Source organism: Etheostoma cragini, chromosome 18 (assembly GCF_013103735.1).
Source record: "Etheostoma cragini isolate CJK2018 chromosome 18, CSU_Ecrag_1.0, whole genome shotgun sequence".
NCBI lineage: Eukaryota > Metazoa > Chordata > Actinopteri > Perciformes > Percidae > Etheostoma > Etheostoma cragini.
The window spans coordinates 2,694,843-2,719,217 of NC_048424.1; the positions used below are offsets into that span (position 1 = coordinate 2,694,843).

Genomic DNA, 24,375 nt, shown 5'->3' on the forward strand with positions numbered 1-24,375 from the left:
TAAAATCCTTTAATTTCTTCCAAATGGCCGACGAGCCAGACTCCTCAAACCCTCCCTCTCCTGAATCAGAGAAGCTGATAACGATCCTCAGCCGGATGTTTGGAAGCGATCATTTAATCAGCCATCCTGAACACGACCGCCTCGCTCCGCCGCTCCTCCAGAGGGACGGCTGCTGGCTTTGGTCCCGCCAGCCAATCCCGACCCCCCACACCCGTGTAACCAAATCTTTTAACTGCTACCGGAGGAGCGACAGGCTTGTTGTGAATGGCTGTTGCACAACTGTGAGCTCAGCTAACTGCTTCAAGAGGTGGACGGAGGTGGACGGAGGTGGACGGAGGGGGATGGAGGTGGACGGAGGTGGACGGAGGAGGACGGGGGAGGATGGAGGTGGACGGAGGTGGACGGAGGTGGACGGAGGTGGACGGAGGAGGATGGAGGTGGACGGAGGTGGACGGAGGTGGACGGAGGAGGACGGAGGAGGAGGACGGAGGAGGACGGAGGAGGATGGAGGAGGACGGAGGAGGAGGAGGACGGAGGGGGACGGCGTAGCGGCGAGGGAATAGAAGCCACGGGGAACGAGCCGGTGGCAGGAAACCATGTAGACTCCATGGCTTATCAATGGTAGAATTTGTTTGGTTGTTACTACTATACTAATACTAAAATGTTTTTTCAGTTAAACAATAAATGTCAAAATAAATTTTATTTATGTTTCTTACATCGTAAGATCAAAATGTCTTTACAATTAACTTAAAGAGAAACTGTCCTTTCAGTTCACCTCATGTTGGACACAAACCTCTTACAGTACATCAAGTTTCTTCTGTTTCTCTAAATCAGTGATGTGAACTCTTGCTATCCTCCTGTATGAAGACTAAGTTGTAAAAACAGCATCGTCCCCATGAAACAGGATCTTCTGAAATCTCCCGTAATGTCTGTCTGAGCTCCGTGACCTCTCTAGTGAAGGTCACACGGCCTCCAGGCTTCTCCGAGCTGCGGAGGAAAGCGTTCAGGAGAAGCTGAGCTCGGTGAACCCGGCCACCGGCAGCGGCGCCGGGCTGGGCTTCTTCTCCAGCTTCAGCCCCTCTGGTCGGGGGGGCCGGGCCAGCCGCCGGGGGTGCAGCAGGCCAAAGAAGTGGAAGCGCTCGCCCATCTTGGCCGGGTTGGTCAGCATGTCGTAGCTGGCGATCAGCTGCTGCCTGGCGGACGCGTCGCTGCAGTTCCTCAGCAGAACCTCAAGAGAACCACAGAGACGGTAGTGTGTCATTTAAGCTCTGCAACATAGTGGTTACTGTGTGTGTGTGTGATACACAATATGGTATTTGATAAATAACAACAAATGTCAGGTGTTTGAAGTAATTTAAAAAAGAAAATGTTCTCATTACAAAGTTTACTTTTCATCTGTAAAATGTCTTAGCCCCACAAATCTGTGTGGGGGGGGGGGGCTAGATCTCCAACTATCTAGGGAGGTCTGCATGGATTGAGAAAAGTGACAAAAAATTGAAATGTAGTAGAAAACAATCCGAAAAAAATCAACAAAAACTTTCAACAACAAACACTCCTTGTTTGTTTAATTAAATGTACATAATAATGATAAATATTAAGTAAAAAAGGAATAAATATAAATAAATAAATACAATTGAGAAAGCAAAAGTGAAAAATCTAAGTACAAAATAAGTAGAAACATGGAGACAACATTTAAATGACAATACAATTTGAACTAAAATACACACACACACCAAAAGGCAAAGGATAAAAGAGAAGATAAACAGTAGCATACTATTTCTAAAGGGAAAGGTATAACTGTTAAATCTGTGAAATTCAATAATAATCATAATATTTAAGAAAACCAGTTCCGTAGACTGTCTAAGCTTCTTTCGGACCGACAGACTCACCTGCATCCGGGAGTCGATGCCCATGTTTTTCAGGAAGGTCCTCTGCGGGATGGGTCCCAGACAGGCCACGCCCCCTCCGGCGCTCCTCCGCAGGAAGCTGAAGTCCACGTCGGCGGTGAGGTCGGCCGAGCCGGGCGAGGACAGGACGTCGTGGAGCCGGTGGCCTTTAAAACCCTCACGGATTCAAACAGAAACGGTTCCCATCAGTCGGCTGTTTGCTTCAGATCTCTGAGCCAAGAAAACTCCACATGCAGCGAGTAAACCGTCCGTACTTCGTGATCACGTAACTGCAACGCGCTTTATGCACTTCACATATTCATATGGTCATATTTAGCATCAAGAATTCTGCATTTTTACAGAAAATCTGTTTTTTCTGGAGTTAAAAACATACTCAACGTTTACTTTGACATTGGAGTAATGTCGATTTGTTCACCTTAATGCAACTAAACTAAAACTTCTATGAATATAAAATACAGTCTCAATATAATGTACAGATGTTATGGCTGGACAGGTGTTCCTATTAAAGTGGCCACCGAGTTTAAAGCGTCCGGCTCACTCTGAATGTGTCCGTCTTGGTTCCGTCGTGACCGTAGTCGGCGATCAGCGCCGCGCCGCCGTCCTCCTGGATCCGCCGGGCCAGCTGCTGGATGATGACTCCGCCCTCAGCACACACCTCCACGTGGCCCCGCGATTCATCTGCCTGAGAGACAGACACACACACACAGACACACACACACACAACACACACACACACACACACACACAAATTAATTTTGATGATTAATAAATCTCTAAAGTAGTTTATCAATCAAAGATGTCAAACCTTCTCTGGTTCTAAAAGGATTTTCACTGTCAACAACAAAGATGGATGTTGTGGAGTAAAAAGTACAATATTTCTCTCTGAAATGTAGCGGAGTATAAGTACTCTAGTAAAGTAAAGTATGTAATGTAAAGTACGTAATGAATCAGGGGAGTGTACTCCATGTCCCAGCATGCCTTTTCAACAACCACGACTCTAGTTGTCAGTTACCCGACATGTAAGGTGAAAATAACAACAAATGTGTAGTGTCACATCTGCGGTGTGCCACACGGTCTCCAGGTCCGGTACCTGTACGAGCGTGGACGAGGCCAAGGTGGGAGACGGCGCCAGGACGAACCTCAGCTGGTCGGGCTTCTCTGGGTCGATGTCCACCATCACCTCCCTCCAGCCTTTCTGCGTCCGCTACACAAGACAAACACACATTATTACGCACATTCAGGGTTTAGGTGTATCACTAAATCAATGAATGAATGTGACTTAAAGGCTTTTCTCACATTTCATGACTGTAGGTTGAAGTATTTAGCAAGTTTAGTCTTAAAGCTTTTTGAATGATTTGTATCATCTGCTCTCTTTTCCAACGTTTTACATAGATATGAAGATAATAATGCAGCATCACGATGTGAAAAAGAGACACAAACCTACCACGAAGAAAAGAAAATGAACAAAAACCGACATAAGATGACTATAAAGAGACATAATGTAAGGAGGACTTGCTTCTGTTTTTTAATCCCCCGCGCACTTAAATCTTCACTTACGAAAAAGGATTAGGGCCGCTGGTGAAAATTCACTTGAGTTCTGACTTTATTCGCAGAATTCTTAAGTTTGAAGTCAGAATTCAAATAAATGTTTCACCAGTGTCTGTAATCCTGTTCCGTACGAGGGACAAGACAGACATTATTACGTTTATATGTTTAACTAAACACAGGAGAGAGGTCTGTATAACATGAGGGCGCTGCAGGTTTCAACAAGTGAGGGATTTCAAAAATGTATTTCACGTTGGCTCCATCTGGTGGTAGTTTGATGGAATTTATTTAATTTATTCAACCTTTATTTATTCACTTTAGCTAGTTTGACAGCAGAAAAAAGGGTCGGTGTGCGGGCGCATGGTTTAAAGAGTTGTACTATTAATCAGAGGTGTGTTCTGGACGTAACATGCAATCAACCAATCAGAGGTCTTCTACTAAGAGGTTAGTACTTTGACGCATTGATATTATGTGAGTATATATATGTGTGTGTGTGTAATGTGCACAACCCTAGGAGCATTTTACTAATGCGCTGTTAAAATAACAATAAAATGCCGCGTTATTGACTTCAGAGGTTGTTGTTGGTCAATGGCGTGATCACATCCCACTGCCTCACGATATCAATACGCCCAGAATGCACCTGAACACATCAGGACACCCATGGGCGCAGGTGCATTTAGTATTTAAACGACATGGGTGCTGGACGGTCTTAAAATAACAAAGACACTTGTGTCTGGCTTTGCGCCGCGCTGGTGTGCAGGATGGGGCCCGAGAGATCACTGAGAAGCGACTCTCTTTTACAATTATTGAGTCAACTTTAGTCAGTTGATATTGTTTTAAAATTCTTTTGAATATCTATATTTGTTTTGTCTCAGCGTGCGTTAGTCTCTAAATCCACTACGTTGTAGAGGACTTTGAATTACATTTTGTTATTTTGAAAAACTCGAAGAAGCAATAATGTTCTGCAAACAATTTTAAAAAAAAAGGAAATTTTTACATTTAACAGTTAAAAACACAGCAACTTGAAAACATACCTGAAATTTGTGGATCGGCAGAGCGTCAAAGAACTCGTGAGCGACAAAGATGCTGAATCCTGAGAGAGGGACAAAAGAGGAACTGATAATTTGATAAGATAATTAACCCAAGTTTGACTCTTATATGAAGAAACAGAATCAGAGACATCCCGTGGGACGCAGGTCCCATCGGCTGCACCTGTGGGGACGTCCTCCAGGCGGCGGTACCAGGACACCGGCAGCCCGGCGGCAGTTTCCCCGCGGCGGTACGCCGGCTCATCCTCGGCGTGCGCCTCCTGGCTGCCGCTCCCGGTCAGGTTCTGGGCCTGAAGACGACTCAGCGCCGGACTCACCTCCACCAGGTGGAGGGACACGGAGGCCCCGCCCAGCACGGACCCCAACTGACTGAACACCTAGAGAGAGAAAAACAACACAAAGTTAAATCAGTACTTCATCATACAGCTCAACACACATTAAAGTCCTCCTCCACGCAAAAATAGGCTTTCCTTATGTGTACTGTTTGTCCCCTTAACGCCGGTCCTTAACTATACTGAATTGGGACCTTTTTTCTTTTAAGTTCTTCTTCTAAAGGTGGAGATTTCTGTGCATTTCTCTCTGAAACCTCCTATACATGTGCAGAAAATAGACTAACTAACTAACCTGATGCCTGTCAACCACTGTCCCAGCTATGGGTAAATAGCCCCAGCTATGGGTAAATATTCCAAACTATGGGGTAAATAGCCCCAGCTGTGGGTAAATAGTGAAGACCCCGACAGCGGTGCAGGCGGAAGATGTTGGTGTGAGAAGCACCACAACGTCTGGGAAGGAGGAAGAAGGCAACACCACAGCCACGTGGGTTAACTCGGGAGAGTACAGCGGCTGGGGGAGCAAACCCTGTGGAGATGTGAGAATACTGAAACTATTTCCTCACGACTATATAATAAAGCTACAAACTTGAATTAATTGCTAAATATTAATTATTAGTGTACTTTGTTTTGGGAATAATCAATAAATTCTATGGGTTTAAAAGATTTTAGACAGTTTCTGAGAGGACGGACGCTCCTCATGTGCATGAAGTTGCCCGGATTCAACTTTATGCACATGAGGAGCGGATGACTCGAAGCAGCTCTGGTACAAAGTCCCCGCAAAGCTACCAGAATGCATTGCACCGCCGCTCCTGTACAACCGAATGGGAAGCTTGGAAATGATGCTGACAACGGACACGTACCAGAACTCCTAAGTCTCCACTAACAGCGATGACGACACTCCAGGAAGTTGCTGCACGCTAACCACCCTTCAAACTTCTAATGTATGTTTGTATTTGAAGACTTCCCTGACTTCTCAGATCCTGCTGCTGTACTAACGAAGTCCGTACCCTGAGGACGTCGCTGGCCAGCGATCCTTTCCCAGGTCCGAGCTCGACCAGCTGCAGCTGTTTGGGTCGACCGGCTCCCATCCACTCGCTGACGATCCACACGCCGAGCAGCTGGAACACACCGAAACACACCTTAAACACTCAGAACAGCACGACGAGACGCTCTCACAACTTCTCCTGAGTAACCGAGAAGAAAGGAGCAGCTTCCTCTTAGCTTTCCTGCTAATAGATAATACATAAAAAATAGAACATTCTGACACGGGGGATTTTCAGGATGCAAATGGCTAAAATAGACCAATTAAAACCAGTTAAGTGATTTATGGTCTGGCGGCGGCTCCACGCAGAGGCCTAAAGTTTATAGGTGTGCGCTGGTGTTTGCTCAATGGTGTTTTTTGCCTGTAACGTGGCCTTCCAGGCAGCTAACCCTAATACATAACCACTGCCGCGCTGCCTGGAAGGAGACGTTGGGGGCAAAGTAAGAGAGTGTGTGTGTGTGAGAGAGTGTGGGTGAGTGTGTGTGTGTGTGTGTGTGAGTGAGTGAGTGAGTGAGTGAGTGAGTGAGTGAGTGTGTGTGTGTGTGTGTGTGTGTCTCCACGCAGCTACGTCCGTAGCCACGGCGTAGATTTAACGCAGAAACATAAATCACGCTGCAGTCTGTCTGAGGGAAATAACCAACTAAGAGTGTTAAATAAATACCTTGTTAAATAAAGATGTTAAATTTACATTTGTTTTCTTTTTGCATAAATAATAAATTTGTCATGTTTGTGATTTAAAAAACTCATTTTGTAAATCACTGACTGTAACATTTATCAATTTATTTATCAATCAATTTAACTTTTTTTAAAGTTAAAAATACGTTTTCAAAATATGGGAAACTAGATTTTAAGTCAAGGTTTTTTATTTTTTTGTAGTAAAGTAGCTGTGGATGAGATGGGTTGAGTGGAGATGTAGAAAACAAAACATTTGGTCTCAAATTAACTCCTGTAATGAACTGAGAGACACATCAGACTCATTGTCTTTCGTGTTAAAGTGGAGTTTTTGTTCCAGCCTCACTTCTCCGAAGATCTGACTGATTTCTGGTGACGTGATGAAATCTCCGTCCGGTCCCAGCATGTTGTTCCTCACGTAGTAACCCTGAAAGAGAAAACCAAGGACAATAAGCAGCGGCAGAGGGTCGAAAAGGTCCATTTAAAAGGAACAGTTCAACCTTTGTGTGGTCTTCCATCCGACCATGTCCTCTCGGGTCAAAAACACTTTATGGACGCTTTGTTCGACGACTAAGACACTTTTTTTTGACACTTTTGTCATTTTTTTTAAACATCTGACGCATTTTTTCCCTTCCTCTAACACCAACTTCTAACCACAATAGTTATATTTTTAGTATTCATGGTCAATTAACCTTGTGTATTTGAAGTTAGACCAAATTTTTCAGTTTAAAAAGCTGAATTTAGGAATAACTTTGACTAATATTAGAGGAGCGTATGTTGATGGATAATCAGAGACTGGTGTACAGTAAAGTCGGGCGGTTTTGACACCGTCAAACCTCCCTATTTTACCGTGGTACACGGTATCACCGTGACTAATTAAAAATGATGACGTAAGGCTCAGACGGTGTCACCACACCGTTGGCTTGTGCCTACAGAGTTCAGAAACTGAATCTCAAACTGAAACACCTCTCCCAGACTTTTAGGGTGACCGATTTCCACTCACCGTCACTGGGTTGGTGAGCACCTCTCTCATGTACTCCGCCACCGGAATCGGACCCGTGGCTTTTATTTTAGTGGTCAGGTGTCGCAGCATGGAGTATTGGGGCTTTTCCTCGCTGGCTGGAGGGCTGCAGAAGAGTCTGGTCTGAGCTGCTCGCCATCGCACTGTCACACACAAACAAACAAAAATGAGATATCTTATAACAAAGAACTTTTCCTGTCTGACAAGACCAGCAATTTACAAACATGCATAGTGACTTTAAGGTTGTTTGGTGCAAGTGTCTAACCCAATTAGATAGATGGATAGATGGATAGATAGATAGATGGATAGATAGATAGATAGATAGCAGAATACCTACTCAAACTCTGATTACTCACCAATGAGCAAATAATAAGGGATGCACGTAAGAAACAGACCAACTAAACAGGCATTACATGTGAAACATGTCAAGTAACTGTCAAAGAAATACATCCAATATTGCAGAAAACATGCAAATGTCACATTACATTTAGGTTTCACAGAATGAATGGAGTTCCATTATAATAATAAAAAAATAATTTTATAAAATGGTGTTTAAATAAAAAGTGTTGACCAGATCATTACCTGCTGTTGATGGACGACTGAAGAATCTGCTGATTAGAAGCTGTGTTTTCACACAAAAACAAGCCCTCATTCTGCTGTTTAATCCGTCTCAATACAACTAGGTCACTGATTTATAGCTAAGTTACGTGATAGTTTGCTTGGTAGCATTATTAGACAAGACACGTGTAATTAAATGTAACTGCAACCACATGGACCAACTCTCAGCTCACTGACAGTTAGCTAGCTGTTAGCCGTTGAGCTTTAGCCACGTTAGCTATTAATAACGTTACGTTAACGGTCAAATACAAACGGAACAATAGCCGGAAATAACGTTTTAGTTTCGGGTACAAATGATAAAAATATGCATTTGTTCATTTGTGTCTGTCAGTTGTTTACAAAATCTTAAAACAACAAAGTCCTTGTGTTAAAGTGACATGCTAACAGACTGGTGAGGGTCATGCAAAAAATTATAAATACAACATCCGGCGAACCTTTCACAATAAAACATATTCTGTGTAACGTATTTGTAGTGCAATTAATAACTAAATATATTTAAAATATTTAAAACAATCTTATCTTAGTTTACTTGATTTGTGTGTATTCACTTTTGTTTGTGGGTTTATTTATTCATTTAACCAACATAGGAACTTGGGCTATAATATGGTCATCAGTAGAACCACTATATTTAAAAAAAGAAAACTCTCATTGTATTTACTCCTCAAATTATTTATTTATTTTACATCTGTCGGCTAAGAAATTCTCCGCTTCAGTATCAACTATTCATTTTTTTAATCATTTTTCTTGCGTTTCCTGTATCATTAAGTCTTAATATAGTAAGCTTGACACTTCCACGGAACGACAAACTCTCTGATTGGACAAACGATGGTGACGTAGAGGTGGAGAAAACATTGCGATTGGTTTTTGGGAAATCATTGATCGCTGTTTTCCTTAGACATGTCAATAAAACATAATAAAACTACAGTAACATTTTAGTTACATTGCCCTACTCGTATTCATTTTTTAATAAAAACTAAGTAATTTACAAAAAAGGACTAGATTTTTACATTCCCGGAAACGCCGACAGGATGTCGTTTTCCACATCCGGGTCACGTTCTCCTCATGCTGTGGCAAGCATGGCGTCGAAAAACAAGAACCGAAAGAAATCCCGAGCGGGCAGTAAAGTGACATTTCAGCCTGAAGAAGACAACATGGAGGCTGAAAACAGCGGCGGAGAGGAAGAAGAAGATCCTGCAAATAATGGAGGTGAAAACAGGGGGAAGAAAGAAGAGGAAGAGTTCAGTCTGGACGAAGTTTTACGGCTGGGGGGAACACAGGTGAGTTTTCCAGATAAAACCTCTTCACAGACAGACCTGCAGCAGCGTCACTTGTTACTAACAGTGGTAGAAAGTACTTTCATCAAGCTGCGTTACTGTACTTCATCAGTATTCATTTCATATACTGGAGTATCTTTGTTTCATGCCCCTTTACCTCTAACTCAACTACATGTGAGACTTATATTACAAGTTAAGATATACATGCAAAACATTCATTTTTATTAAATACGTGTTAAAACGAAACTACCGACCAGTTTACACAAGTAGCTGAAACGATTAATCGATTAATCACATCAGTCTGGTGTACACTGTTAACATACGTTACACCTAATCACTATGCTGCGATTAATCTCTCAATATGTTCTTGTGTAGTATTACTATTTTTATTCAATTATTTTACTTTACATGTTTGTCTTAATTATTGCAGGCTGTCTTTGTGCTGCTGAAACAACTGAATTCCCCCTCTGGGGATCAATAAAAGTTGACTTATCTTAGTCGATCAACAGAGAATTATTAATTATTATTATGAATCATTGTGATAATTCTGATAAGCGAAAAAACTAAAAAGTTCTCTCCCTGTTTCCAGCTTCTAACCTCTAGAAGCGGTGGATTTCTGAGGACTAGGGTAACCTGGTCCTCAGATCTCTGCAGGGTAAATCCAGACCGCTAGCTAGACTACCTGTCCAATCTGAGTTTCCTGTTGCACAACGTACACACGTCCGTTGAAACAAGATCCTTCCCGAGGCTGTTTTGCAGCGGCACCGCAGCTCCGTATGGTGATGCCGAAACAATTTTGATTGGTTAAAATTACTGTCAAGAAACCGGAGTCCATGTTACTTCTAACCTGGAAGGCTGTGTTGGCTCGCCAGACCCTCCTCCACAGCGCTGTGGAGGAAGGTCTGCCGAGGCGAGCCTACAGAGTCCCAGATATGCGCTGTAGTTTATCACGATGTGGTTTTTTCTTCTCTCGTCCGTCTCCAGGCCGACTACATCCTGCTCGCCGGCCTGAACGACACCAACGAGCTCATCGACGGAGGAAAGAAAGGAGCGATAGACGACCTGGAAGAGGGCGAGCTCGAGAAGTTCATCGCCAAACTGGGCGTCCGGGCGTACTCCGGACTGCAGGTCATCCCGGACGAGCCCGACGGCGACGCGGCAGGCGCCGGCGACGCGGAGGGCAAAAAGGCCAAAACAAAGAAAGCGACGTCGTCCGAGGAACACGGATCCAACGCGGAACCGCAGAGCGTCTCCGGCAAGCAGCAGGAGGAGAAACGGAAGGCCAAGAAGAGCAAAGATGCCGCCAAAAAGAAGCAGAACGTGTTTGAGTTCCAGCAGCGACAGATCCTGCTGATCAAACCCGGAGGGAAGTGGTTCGACCTGGAGTACGCGGCGGAGGGCTCGGCGGCGCCGCAGGACCCCGCCCTGGTCTCCCAGTACAAGGCGCTCGCCCAGCAGCTGTTCGAGGCCGACGTGGCGCTCTACAAGAGCAAGAAGAACCTGCAGAAAGGTGCCAACTCCAACTGGATGAAGACGGTCGTCTCCTCCGGCGTCCTGGCCGACAGGATGGCCGCCATGACGGTGCTGATCCAGGACGCGCCGGTGCACACGCTGGAGCACGTGGAGAGCCTGGTGTCCATGGTGAAGAAAAAGGGCAGCCGGCGGATGGGTCTGATGGCGCTGGATACGCTGCGCGAGCTGCTTCTGTCCGACCTGCTGCCGGAGCACCGGAAGCTCCGCACCTTCGCCGAGCACCCGTTCGACCAGCTGGAGGAGAAGGCCAGCGGCAACCGCGACGCCCGGGACCGCCGCCTCATCCTCTGGTACTTTGAGCACCACCTGAAGCACCACGTGGCCGAGTTCGCGGCGGCCCTGGACACGGTGGCCCACGACACGGTGGCGGCCACCAAGGCGAAGGCCCTGGCCACCGCGTTTGAGTTGCTATGCAACCGGCCGGAGCAGGAGCGCGCGCTGCTCATCCAGGTGGTCAACAAGCTGGGCGACCCCGAGTACAAGACCGCCGCCAAGGCGTCGTACCTGCTGGAGTCGCTGCTGCACAAGCACCCCAACATGAAGGCGGTGGTGTGCTGCGAGGTGGAGCGCATCATGTTCCGGCCCAACATCAGCGCCAAGGCGCAGTACTACGCCGTCTGCTTCCTCAGCCAGGTGATGCTGAGCCACGACGAGGCCGAGCTCGCCGCCAAGCTCATCACCATCTACTTCTCGTTTTTCCGCGCCTGCGTCAAGAAGAAGGACATCGAGTCAAAGATGCTGAGCGCGCTGCTGTCGGGCGTGAACCGGGCGTATCCCTACGCCACCGCCGGCGACGACAAGGTGAAGGAGCAGCTGGACACGCTGTTCAGAGTGGTTCACCTGGTGAAGTTCAACACGGCGGTGCAGGCGCTCATGCTGCTCTTCCAGGTGATGGACTCGCAGCAGAGCATCTCCGACCGCTACTACGTCGCTCTGTACAGGTACGACACCCTCGAAGTCCATCTTTGGCTAATCTGTAGGGGTGGGGGGGAATCGATACAGCGTAGTATCGCGATATTTTCCGTGGCAGTACTGTATCGGTACACAGACGCCAAGTACGGATCTTTTATTATAAATGAGTTGGTCAGTTTGTCCCATTTTGCAGCAATACATTGAAGTGATGTCAACAAACAGAGAAATGTATCATTTTAGATAAAACTGATGTTGACACAGTTTCCTTTTGTCATCATTTGAAATTGGGAAAATTAGAGGTTGGAAAAAAGGTAAAAAATGTCAATACATTGCAGAATATTTTGGAAAATGGTTAAAATTGTGGTGATATTGTATCGGGAGGCGTCTGATTGATTCCCAACCCTGTTAAGAGACAACATACGTGAGCCATACGTGAAGGGTGGGGATTCCCACTGTGTTACATCAGCCACTGTGTCCCTGAGCAAGGCACGTCACCCTGGTGGCTCCAGAGGCGTGTGACCTCTGACATATAAACAGCAATTTTGAGTCACTTTGGATAAAAGCGTCAGCTAGATGACATTTAATGTAACTTGACAATCAGTGTTTCCCCAAAAAAAGACCAAGGTCACGTCCTCAAATGTCTTGTTTTGTCCACAGCTCAAAGACGTTCAGTTTACTGTCAGCGAGGAGAGAAGAAACTAGAAGATGTTCACATTTAACAAGCTGACATCAGAGAAATGTCACTTTCTTTTCATAAAAATCTCTCAAACTGATCAGTCACTATAGTTTTCCATATATAAATAATCTCATTCAGATCCACTTGATGAGCCGCAGTCAAGGGGCCGTAAAGACGTGTCACATTTTTCAGCCCTTTTGAGTTTGGAGGTATGGAGAAAAGGTTACAGATGTCCCTTTACCTTCCTGTCTACCTAACCGGACAGGACCCCACTGCCTATTCTGCGAGACATTGCAATTTATAACCTTTTTTCCAACTTTGTTCATCTCACTTCTCTGCAAATATGGGATTGTCACGCAAACACAATCGATAGTTGGCGTGTTGCCACGGGAAATATTGTGATGCTATGCTGTATCGGTTAGAAGTATATTGTTGCATAAAAGCTTGCCGGTGGCAAGTGTCTTTTTTCCAACACGGGTCAGTCCCAGGCTGATTAAATGTAAAATTGAGGATTTAAAAAAGCTATAAGGCCGATTCCATAGGGGCGTCTTTGAGAGCTAACTGGAGATTTGAACATATTACTACGTCTACGTTTCAGACCAAGCCGCCACACTGTATCTGTTGTTTAAAATAATGTCTTAAAAATACATTCCCAGTGGCTTAGGCCTGATGTGGGGGCAGCTTAGGCCTGATGGGGGGGCAGCTTAGGCCTGATGGGGGGGCAGCTCAGCACCAAGCAACAGTGAGATGAACATCTAAATGTTGACCCTTCTTCTCCTCCTCCTCCTCCTCCTTGGCAGGAAGCTGCTGGACACCGGGCTGTCCTCGTCCTCCAGACAGAGCATGTTCCTCAACCTGCTGTACAAGTCTCTGAAGGCGGACATCGTGCTGCGGCGGGTCAAAGCCTTTGTCAAGCGGCTGCTGCAGGTCAGCTCCGAGCAGAACGCCAGCTTCGCCTGCGGAGCGCTCTTCCTGGTGTCGGAGGTCATGAAGGCCAAGCCGAGCCTCAAGGTCCTGCTGCAGGAGGACGGGGTGAGTAGGCTGCCACTGACATGCCTGCTGCTTCTCTTCGGTGCTCCGAAACAGACGTTGGAGGCAACCGAAGCATCGCTGCACGTGACGCTAGTTAACATCCCACTTGGCAGCAGATAACGTTAGCCTACCGTTAGCATACATGCAACGGTGTTGTATGTTCGCTGTAGAGGATTCCAGCACAGGACATCAGTCAGTCTGTAGGGAGGGGGAACCAGAGGGTCGCTGGTTGAACCTTTTGTCGTTTTAACAGCAATTTACTGGTGAAATAAATTATTATTACATTTTTAAAATAAATTAAATACATTTCGGCCATACAGCCGTAGCAGTCAGCGAGCCGTTCTTCACACTTGTGCTTTTCCTTTTTTCTTTTTCAAGTATTGGTCCAGGCAGCGTTTTATAGTATGAATGAAAAACACATGAAAGATGTAACTCATTGGTAAAAAAAAAGTGTTGTCTCTTAATCTCGATGATCCGTGAGGAGGATTTTTTACAGTGTTTTTCTAGTTAAAGTTTGATTTTAGCATCACTTTCTGTTGTGTTCCCTCAGGAGGGGGAGGAGGAGGAGTTCAAGGACCTCGCCGAAGAGAAAGATGATGATGAGGATGATGAAGAGGAGCGTTTTGTGGACGCTGACAAACTGGAGGAAGGAGCGAGTTTAGAGACAGAGAAGGCAAAGCCCACTGCATCATGGGTACATCACCAGAACCTGGAAGGTGTGAGATAGGGCTGTGCAATTAATTGAATTTCGGTTTCGATTTCGGCTCCCAACGATTATCAAAATAGTACAACCGAGTAAAAACGATTATTTTGCCATGTTCTGTTTTTTAATTTCCTCGTGTGTTCTGAATGGCGCGCGCGCACACACGTCATGCGCACATCCGCCCCTCCCGAAGCCAAACGCAGCTCCTACACTGTCAGGGAGGCAGGTCGCGTGCATGTTACCCGCTGGAATTTAAAAACTTAGCGAGAGTAAAGATGGCAGAAGGAGGGCAGCCACAGCAGCGTTTGGTAAGCAAAAAAGGCAAAACCAACTCCGTTGTCTGGGAACAGTTTGGCTTCGAGGAGTCCGACGACGAGCAGAAACATGCTACGTGCAAGATTTGCTCCATGGTAGTGGCTGCAAGTAAAGGGAACACCTCGGCTTTCAAAACTGGCAAGAAGATACCTCTTCATTCCAGCTCCAAGTTCCTCTTCAGAGGGGGTCTTTTTAGTACAAGTGGAAACATTGTCACCTGCTTGCGTTCATCTCTTAAACCAGATAATGTTAACAGATTGGTGTTTCTGGCTAGAAACATTTAAGTGATTATTTTAGCAACCCTACTAACATGGTGATTTAAATAATTTTGTTGTCTTTAGTTAACTTATTTGCTGTTAATGCTGGGGCCTGATGATGGGCCAGCCTTTTATATTCGTTAATTGAGATGCTGGAATTTGTTTATATTTTGCCAAAATGTTGCCTACTTGTTTTAAAGAGATTGTGGAAGTAAATACAGGGAATAAATACTTTTATACTTTGATTTGAAATTTATATTTATATTTATTTTAATAGTTCAAAAAGTACAATACATGTTCAATGTTTTAAGAATTGTTGAAAGGTGTCTTTTTATTAAATGCAACACGTTTCCAAAGTCATGTGAAATAATCGTGTTACATAATCGTGATTTCAATATTGACCAAAATAATCGTGATTATGATTTTTCCCAAAATCGAGCAGCCCTAGTGTGAGATTTATATTCAATACTTGGCTTCAGTCACAGTTCTGTAATGTTACAGATGTGCATGGAAAAGCTGAATTTACAAGGATTGAGGAGCCAAATAAAACTTTATGTGGTTTCTTACACATTTAGCTCATCTTGAAAACATCAAAATAAATAACAGATTTTGTCTGATAATTACTGTTGATTGCTTTCGCATTTCCATCAAATCTTTGGGGGGTGGGGGGGGGGGGATCCTGATGCTAGTAGTGGTTTGAATAGACATTTAATAGTAAAAGTCAGAGCTTGGGTGTAGTTTGGATTATCATCACTACATAACCATGTTCCCGTTGTTTTTCTTGCATGTTGATTTTTGTGTTTTCTTCCTGTTTCCATCCAGGAGGGAAGAGCGTGCACAGCTACGACCCGCTGCACAGAAACCCGTTATTCTGCGGCGCCGACCACTCGACGTTATGGGAGCTGCAGAGGGTAAGAGAGAGAAAGGAAGGAAGGAAGGCTTCATATTAGCCTAGCATATTAGCAGGCTGGGCACCGCCCTGCAGCCCATTGCTGCATGTTACCCCCCCCCCCCCGTCTTTAGCTGTCCATATAAAATTAAAGCCATGGTGGTGTTAAAGTAGCTTTGAGTGTCTATGATAAAGCGCTATATAAATGTAATGAATTATATTTGATATATTACTATACTATATTAATATTACTATATTATACTATATGCGTATTCTGTATTTTCTCATTTAACCATGAAGTTTCTTGAGATACACGATTTTCTTTTTTTTAAGAGAAATGGCCGAAATAAAAACACACAATCAAATAATTCAATTCTGTTTCAGAGGATGAGAAGAAGTCGTAGTTTCTTTTCTTAAAGGGGAAACTCTTCTTTTTAGTTCTTTCTATTTATTTACTTATGAAATGTTCCCCCTGGCTTGTATACAGTAAATAGAGATTAAACCTTTTTATAAAAGTTTTCAAACACATCCAAACTTTCCCTCTCTGAACGTTTCCCTTGTTTACGTCTCTGCAGCTCGCCGTGCACTACCACCCCTCCGTGTCGCTGTTCGCTACAACCATCCTGCAGGTAAGACTTCTGAACAAACCAGCCGTGTTTGAGTTGTTTAGCCAGCGGTGCTTTTTATTTATTTTTTGCTGCCTCAGCTTCTTTTGGAACTAAATTTTTCTTCTGGCAAACAGCCATATGCCGGGAGTCAAAAACAACACAACTTGTTGTGTGTGTGCGTGTGTGTTAGATTAGATCACAGCAGTTTTCTGCAGTGTTGCTATGACAACAAGCCAATACTAAATCTGCAGTGAAAACAGGTGGACGGGGATCCGAGCTGGTACCTTTTAATGGAAAAGCGTCGTTTGATACACAAAGTTGAAGTGGTTTTATCACATAGAGACAAAGAACAGCTGTCTCTAGGTCCTGTGACGTTATTTCAACATTCTCTCTCTCTCTCTCTCTCTCTCTCTCTCTCTCTCTCTCTCTCTCTCTCTCTCTCTCTGGGGTTGTGGGGTGAATGTTTCCTCCATCAACCATGTGAATCTGTTGTTTCTCAGGGCGGGTCCATCCAGTACTCGGGCGACCCGCTGCAGGACTTCACCCTCATCAGATTCTTGGATCGATTCGTCTTCAGGAACCCCAAACAGCTGAAGGGAAAACGTAATAACAACACATATACTTTATGTTATTGTAGATTATCAGTTTTTTATCAAAGAGGTTCTATACTACAGAGAGCGCATTTCAAGCAGCACCAACGGTTATATAAAGTATAATAAGGCACATTAAAACCAGATATTTAGACAGTATGTTCAGTTTTTATTAATGTCCAGCTACAGAATATGATTTCATTCTGTCTTTATTCGTCCTCAAGATCATTGAGGGGCGACTTCAGCTACAATGTCAACACAGAAACACCATCATAAGAACAATAGAATCACAATAAAATATATCGGATAATAAGGATGCAAAAGAAAGTACGATAATGTAAAGCATTAACAAGCAGAAGGTTGCAGGTCCGCACTTTAAATAATGTCAATGTGTGAAAATATCTGGATCTTTTTTTATTCTTAGAAAACACCGACTCAGCAGCGCTGAAGCCCAAACACAGTTCTCTCGTCTCTATACCAGGTGAGTTTCTCTTGTTTTCATAACTAATTTAATATATCTATCAATACCCATCTGTAGGGGAAAGTGTGTATATACTATATATATGAATATGAATTTTGCGTCAGTGATGTGTTGTCTGTTGTCTCCGTCAGTGAACTGTGAGGAGTTTCTGTCTAAAGAGGAGAGTCAGGTCGCTGTGGATGAAATCTTCTTCCATCGGTGAGTCTCAAACCATTTAATAGAGAAGTTAATGATGAAATGTTGCTTATTATACCTTCATCATCACATAGACACACAACTACTTTACTTTGTGCTTACCTCTGATGTGTTTGAACGCAGCTGAAATCAAGCTTTAGTTTCTCTCGTGTGTGTGTGTGTGTATGTATGTATGTATATATGTATGTGTGTATATATATATATATCCGGTCCCAGTTTGTGGTCTTTACATTTCTGTGGTTTTTGACTTTCTTCTGTTCTTCTCCAGCTTCTTTAGGAAACGTCAGCAGGAGAAGCAGCTGAAGGCTCGCCGGCCGCGAGGAGACGGCGATAACGACAGCGTGGAGGACGTGGACGACGAAGAGTTTGAGAAATTACTCGGTGAGTCGAGGCGCTCACATTTACTAACTACTACTATACTATCATTTGCAGACTCCATCCTCTTTTGTTTTAACCCAATATATTTTACATTTTAGTTATTGCCTATTTCTATTCTAACATTAAGATTTCGGGCGCCTGGGTAGCTGACCACGTAAAGCGTGTAACCCATATTTAGAGGTTCAGACCTCGAAGCAGCGCCGCAGGTTCGACTCCGACCTGCAGCTCTTTGTTGCTTGTCGTTCTGCCCTCTCTCTCCGTTCATGTCTTCAGCTGTCCTATTAAAAAGGGCCTAAAAATGCCCCAAAAATTTAAAATTAAGACTCGTAACTTGCAGTTTTTTAGCCCCAAAACTTTTAGACAAAGTCCTTGTATGTCAAAACCTATTTAAATAGAAAAAATGATTTTTAAAATGTGTTACAGTAGGAATAGTTACAATTACAATGTGTTTATTTTTTACTTGTCTGTTAAATAGTATTTTGGTTTGTTCCTTTTTTTCTCTTTTGGTTCTGTTGTGCTTTAAAACCTCTTGTGTTAGTGATTTAATCCAGTTTGAACTAGTTTGACATATTTCGGTGTTTCTGTGATGTTTCGACTTTCTGACTTTGTTTTCCCAACAGATTCCTGCGAGGGAGACTCGTACTTCACGGACATGGACATCAAGGATCTGGACTTTGCGGGGTGAGCACAAAGATTATTTATTGGACATTTTTGTCCTTTATTTTTAAATGAACAGATAAAAAATGAAAGGGGAGAGAGAGGGGCGAACGACGTTCAGCAAAGGGCTGCAGGTTGGAGACCTCTATGTATGTGCACCTGCTCTACCAACTGAGCTGTCTGGACGCCCCGGCTTTATCATTTCTTAAAGAACAGTTTGTTTTCTGCTCCCCACGAACAACGCGTGAACATGGATTGAAGGGTAACTACTGTTCTTTTTAGACCTGGACCCTGTCTTCTGAAGTGACTGATGGGAACACCAATCTTTGACATCGGTCCAGATTTAAGAAATGCGGCCTCAGAGCCTTTTTGTTTATTTCCGTGGTCTGTTTGTGTTTTAATCTTACTTACACCATGGTCTGGGTGAATACTCGATTCTGATTGGTCGCAGGGTGTCCAAAAAAAATGTTACTTATTAAATTTACTAATTTCAACATTATTCTCCCTCTCTTCTCTCTCTTTCTCTCTCTGTGTCAGTAATGTGAAGAGTAAAAAGGGGAAGAAAGACACGGAGGACTCTGACTCGGACGACTCGGACCCGGACGACCTGGACGACGAGGAGGTGTCCCTGGGCAGCATGGACGAGGAAGACTTCGGGGACGAGCTGGACGAGGACGGAGGGACGTTCGTGGATCCTGATGGAGGCGGAGATGATGACGAAGGTAGGGAACAGTCTCTAATTTGTTTTCTGGTTCATGTGTCACGTAAAGGGTCATTTCAGGGGGTTTTCAGCCTGGACCCTGTTTCCCTGTTTTTGGGTGTAAGTGACTGGTGAGGACAACAATCTTTAAAATTTGTCCAGAGTTACGCTGCAACACACCGGGCGGCAACGTAACCGCTTTGCCGCTGACGGGCTCAGATTATTATTCTAAGTGTCTGACAACCTTATGGGAAAGGATCCCCTCAGAGATAGACCGTTAAAACCTCTTTGAGACCTTTCTCTTTAACCAGAACCACCTCTGAGGGCGCTAGCGCTAAACCCACCAGAGTCCATTTAAAAAAGCAACACTTTTAGCGTGTATAGAGCCAACGTATTTTCACATGGAAATCGGTTAACTTTTTGTTCATTTTTACCAAAACTGGAGTTGTGATGGTTGGAAGAGTGGAAGGACGACCCAAAACAGCTTTTCATATTTTTATTTTGTTTCCGTTGATTTTTAAAGTGTATTTTATGATGCTAAAATGACTGTTTATTTAAATTTGTTATGATTTTTTTCAACATACTACACTATGACTTTTTAGAGATACTATATTATGACTTTTTTTTTTTACATACTGTACCATGACTTCTTTATTTCTTTGTTGACAGACATACTGCGCTATGACTTTTTTATGAATTTTCAACATACTATACTGTAACTTTTTTCGACATACTATACTACAACTTTTTAGTTTTTTTCCAACATACTATACTACGACTTTTTTCTCGACACACTATGATTTATTTATGATTTGTTTTTGACATACTGTGCTATGATTTTTTGGTGGGTTCAGAAAATGCAATTTTGCGGAAGAGTTTCTTTAAAAAAAAAAAGGGATCTGACTCTTTAACAGAAAGGTCAACCTCCTTAGGAGTTCTTTCCATAATGTTGTCAGACACTTACATTAATGTGAGCCTGTCAGCGGCAAAACAATCGTCCTATTGATTATGATTGGAGCTTGTTTCTCCGCTGCCGACTGCAGGGATCTCTCCTAATCCTGGACCAAGGTCAATGATTGTTGTTCAGTCACTTAGACACAAACATAGGAATATAGGGTCCAGGTGGAAAAACGTTAACCTTTTAAATCCCTGCAAATTTAGAAAATTCATATTATCTACAACCTTACGTACATATGTGCTTTCTTTCTAGTTTCAGTAATTATGTGAAGTTATTTTGGCTGTTCTCAAACCTGTGATTTTAACAGTTTTAGTTGAATTTCTTTCTTTTTCAGTTCCAGAGCTGGAGGATGCTGCATTCGGTGGTGCGTACAAGTTTACATACAACTCCTCGTCACACTTTTATCTCGTTAATAAACGGATCAAAGATACATCAACTACTTTATCAAATTTCGTCTCAAACTTTCCCTTAAAATATAACGTGAAACAAAACAAATGCGGAACATGTTCACACACGCTAACAGTAAAAGAGTTATATCACTGAAAAATCTTTTGTACTTTTACTTAAGTAAAAACTCATACTCAATAGTATAAATGTATTTCTACACTGTGGTATTACTACTTTAACTTCAAAGATTGGAGTAGTTTTTCCACCACTCAAGAGCACCAAACCATCTGAACTTCATATACATAAAGATCAACACAAGCATGATGTTCTTGTCATATCTTTTACCCTCACAGACTTTATAGTTTTAAATAATGAAATGAAATGTTTAATGTGCAGATTCAGACGATGAGATGGAAGTTCCAGACATCACTCCTCGTACCAAGAAGGGGAAAAGGAAATCCTCAGAGGAGGCCATCTTCTCTGGATCTTTAGGTTTGTTTAACGTCTTTTTATTTTTTACCTTCATCAGAATTTAGAAAGATAATTGTGTTTTAACCTTTAGTCTGACTTGTAATTTCCCTACTTTTTGGCAATTGTGATGTTGTACAGACTGATCTCATGAAATGGCGTATGTACGACACGCCAAGTCGTATGATATTATTGGCGTGTTATCAAGACGCATAGTTGCTTTTTAGTGTGTTTATCAACGTTGTTTCGCCTCCATTGACTTACTTTACCATGCGATTATGTGTGAATTTACGCCCCAGCGAGTAGTATGAAAGGAAAGTTAGCTTAGAGTTGGTAGCCTGGTCCTACCAGACCCTGGACTCCAGGCCAGGCATGTTGGTTTTGGGGGGGGTTATAAACTCAACCGTCGCTTTCTTCACGCGATAACACGCCAAGTGTTATCGCGTGTATGCATATGCAAAGTCACGTTGACCCGTAAACTAAGTTTTAGTTTTTTGTTTTACTGAATGCTGCTCTCTCTTCTCCCAGGTCCAAAACAGGGAAAGAAGAAGAAAGCAGCGGCCATGTTTGTTTCTGCTGACGAGGTAAGATATTATTCTTTTGTTAATTCTTTCGCCACACAATTTTTGACTTTTCTCAACATGTTTTGTTATTGTTTTTTTCTCAGTTTGGCTCCCTGTTGGATGAGAATGCCGGCTCTAAGTTTGACAACATCGGACTGAACGCGATGGCCAACACTGACAAAGCAGGTAGGAACACCTGAGCGATCACTAATCACGAGCATCACACTTTCAGGAAAAAGACGAGACAAAGGTTTTTATTTAGTTTGCTGGATACCAGTTAGGTTTAATAACTTCTCTACAAAGAGAAACAGATCAGTTGAACAATAGTCGACTTCATTTGAATAACTCTTTCAGTTTAACTCAGTCAACCAGGGCTTTATTCTCTTGGTCACATTTACTCTCCAAGCAGGCAGTGTTGACGAATTACAACCAATACAGTTATTAAATGTATATCAAGACCAGATGGGAGGACTTAAAGTCATCAACACTTTCTGTTCATCCCTGCAGGCCTGAAGCAGTTGAAGTGGGAGTCTCAGCGCAACGATTGGATCCAAGGCCGCGACGTCAAGACGCTGCGCAGGAAGAAGACCATGTTCAACAAAAAGAAGACGTTTGGTCGAGCCAGGACGGGAGGCAAGACGGTCGGGCAGAAGAAGAGGAAAAAGTAGCAGCCGCCATGTGTTTGTGGACTTTCAAGCTGACAGCCACTTTCAGTCCTGCTTGGCTGACCAGGCCTCGTGGTCCCTCTCTCGGATGCCGTAGACCCCCGCCCACTCGTTGGACTGGTAGTAAACTGGGAGGAGACAGGAGCAGAAACCGGTTTTTGGATCTGGTCATTTGATGAACGTTACACACTGCTGTTAGAGAAGAGCAGTGTTTAGTCGGTTATTTTTTATAAAAAGACTAATATACAGGATATTATGTCATGGTTATGTGTTTCCGTCTGCAAATGATAATATTCCAGTTTAAAACGAATCTACAGCGTTAATGTGCATCACTGAAAATAAAGCTGTTTAACATTTCATGATGCAGTTCGAGTCTGATTTTCGCTCAGGTGTTCCTTTTTCACCACTTAAAAAAAAAAAAAGTGATAGTATATTATGTTGAAATATTCATAAAGATGTCATAGTATAGCGTGTCGTAAATAATCATTAAAAAGTAAAAGTCTTACTATGACGATTTTTTTTTTTTTAAAGCCATAGTATGTCGTAAAAGTTTTAAAAAAGTCATAGTATAGTATGTGGAAATATTCATGAAAAAGTCATAGTATAGTATGTCGAAAAATAAAAAAAGTCATAGTATAGTATGTGGAAATATTCATAAAAAAGTCATAGTATAGTATGTTGAAATATTCATGAAAAAGTCATAGTATAGTATGTCGAAATATTCATGAAAAAGTCATAGTATAGTATGTCGAAAAATAAAAAAAGTCATAGTATAGTATGTGGAAATATTCATAAAAAAGTCATAGTATAGTATGTTGAAAGATTCATTAAAAAGTAAAAGTCATAGTATAGTATGTGGAAATATTCATGAAAAAGTCATAGTATAGTATGTCGTAAAAGTTAATAAAAAGTCATAGTATAGTTTGTCAAAATATTCATAAAAAAAGTCATAGTATAGTATGTCGAAATGTTCCTAAAAATGTCATAGTATAGTATGTCAAAATATTCATAAAAAAGTCACAAAAATAAAAGTCATAGTATAGTATGTACTAAAAATTCATTAAAAAGTAAAAGTCATAGTATAGTCTGTCGAAATATTCATAAAACGTCATAGTATAGTATGTCGTAAAAAATCATTAAAAGGTGAAAGTCATAGTATAGTATGTCGAAATATTCATGAAAAAGTCATAGTATAGTATGTTGAAAAATAAAAAAAGTCATAATAAAGTCATAGTATAGTATTTTGAAATCTTCATAACAAAGTCATAGTATAGTATGTGGAAATATTCATAAAACGTCATAGTATAGTATGTCAAAATATTCATAAAAAATTCATTAAAAAGTAAAAGTCATAGTATAGTATGTTGAAATCTTCATAAAAAAGTCATAGTACAATATGTGGAAATATTCATAAAAAAGTCATAGTATAGTATGTTGAAAGATTCATTAAAAAATAAAAGTCATAGTATAGTATGTGGAAATATTCATAAAACGTCATAGTATGTCGAAAAAAATCAAAAAAAGTCATAAAAAAGTCATAGTATAGTATGATGAAAGATTCATTAAAAAGTAAAAGTCATAGTATGTTGAAAAGATTCATTAAAAAGTAAAAGTCATAGTATAGTATGTTGAAATATTCATAAAAAAGTCATAGTATAGTATGTCGAAAAAAATCAAAAAAAGTCATAAAAAAGTCATAGTATAGTATGTTGAAATATTAATAAAAAAGTCATAGTATAGTATGTGGAAATATTCATAAAAAAGTCATAGTATAGTATGTTGAAAAGATTCATTAAAAAGTAAAAGTCATAGTATAGTATGTTGAAATATTCATTAAAAAGGCATAGTATAGTATGACGAAAAAGTTAATAAAAAGTCATAGTATAGTATGTCGAAATATTCATAAAACGTCATAGTATAGTATGTCAAAATATTCATAAAAAATTCA

The 24,375-nt window shown here is 42.1% G+C and overlaps 3 protein-coding genes across 7 annotated transcripts in view; 1 reads left to right on the forward strand and 2 right to left on the reverse strand.

Annotated features, from left to right (window-relative positions):
- Positions 1–673: 673 nt before the first annotated feature.
- On the reverse strand, positions 674–8,585 carry ndufaf7 (NADH:ubiquinone oxidoreductase complex assembly factor 7). Its single transcript, XM_034899371.1, has 10 exons — positions 8,151–8,585; positions 7,551–7,711; positions 6,894–6,974; positions 5,841–5,951; positions 4,665–4,878; positions 4,487–4,545; positions 2,998–3,111; positions 2,446–2,589; positions 1,890–2,063; positions 674–1,228 (listed from the first exon to the last, which is right to left on the reverse strand). The coding sequence occupies exons 1-10, from the start codon at positions 8,218–8,220 to the stop codon at positions 1,004–1,006; spliced, it is 1,353 nt and encodes a 450-aa protein (XP_034755262.1). The 5' UTR covers positions 8,221–8,585; the 3' UTR covers positions 674–1,003.
- Positions 8,586–9,213: 628 nt separating this feature from the next.
- Positions 9,214–22,784, forward strand: cebpz (CCAAT enhancer binding protein zeta). 5 transcript variants are annotated; one of them, XM_034899345.1, is made up of 17 exons: positions 9,214–9,463; positions 10,445–11,934; positions 13,382–13,613; positions 14,164–14,329; positions 15,711–15,799; positions 16,353–16,406; positions 16,886–16,988; positions 17,400–17,456; positions 17,588–17,654; positions 17,920–18,032; positions 18,650–18,710; positions 19,224–19,418; positions 20,677–20,708; positions 21,128–21,223; positions 21,728–21,783; positions 21,867–21,948; positions 22,270–22,784. In XM_034899345.1, exons 1-17 carry the CDS (start codon positions 9,215–9,217, stop codon positions 22,428–22,430), a joined length of 3,303 nt encoding a protein of 1,100 aa, XP_034755236.1. In that variant the 5' UTR covers position 9,214; the 3' UTR covers positions 22,431–22,784. The 5 variants fall into 5 exon arrangements, 4 of the variants coding, with proteins under 4 accessions (XP_034755236.1, XP_034755238.1, XP_034755237.1 ...); XM_034899347.1 differs by having other exon boundaries at positions 19,224–19,408; positions 20,676–20,708; XM_034899346.1 differs by having other exon boundaries at positions 19,224–19,408; positions 20,679–20,708; positions 21,122–21,223.
- LOC117961048 (protein CEBPZOS-like) overlaps positions 22,308–24,375 on the reverse strand; it is a 5,861-nt gene continuing 3,793 nt past the window's right edge. Inside the window, exon 4 of the mRNA XM_034899417.1 lies at positions 22,308–22,555. Within this exon, the coding sequence (XP_034755308.1) occupies positions 22,473–22,555 (83 nt within the window). The 3' untranslated portion in view covers positions 22,308–22,472. The remainder of the gene's footprint in view (positions 22,556–24,375) is intronic.

What these genes read in the sequence shown, in the direction of transcription:
- cebpz (XM_034899345.1), top strand. Translation starts at nt 9,215, where the DNA reads ATGTCGTTTTCCACATCCGGGTCACGTTCTCCTCATGCTGTGGCAAGC. An exon ending in TCCTGCTGCAGGAGGACGGG is followed by an intron (nt 13,614 to 14,163) that starts GTGAGTAGGCTG and finishes GTGTTCCCTCAG; the next exon opens with GAGGGGGAGGAGGAGGAGTT. An exon ending in CGTTATGGGAGCTGCAGAGG is followed by an intron (nt 15,800 to 16,352) that starts GTAAGAGAGAGA and finishes ACGTCTCTGCAG; the next exon opens with CTCGCCGTGCACTACCACCC.
- ndufaf7 (XM_034899371.1), bottom strand. Translation starts at nt 8,220, where the DNA reads ATGAGGGCTTGTTTTTGTGTGAAAACACAGCTTCTAATCAGCAGATTC. An exon ending in TCAGTCAGATCTTCGGAGAA is followed by an intron (nt 5,952 to 6,893) that starts GTGAGGCTGGAA and finishes GGTGTGTTCCAG; the next exon opens with CTGCTCGGCGTGTGGATCGT. An exon ending in CCTCGTCCACGCTCGTACAG is followed by an intron (nt 2,590 to 2,997) that starts GTACCGGACCTG and finishes TCTGTCTCTCAG; the next exon opens with GCAGATGAATCGCGGGGCCA.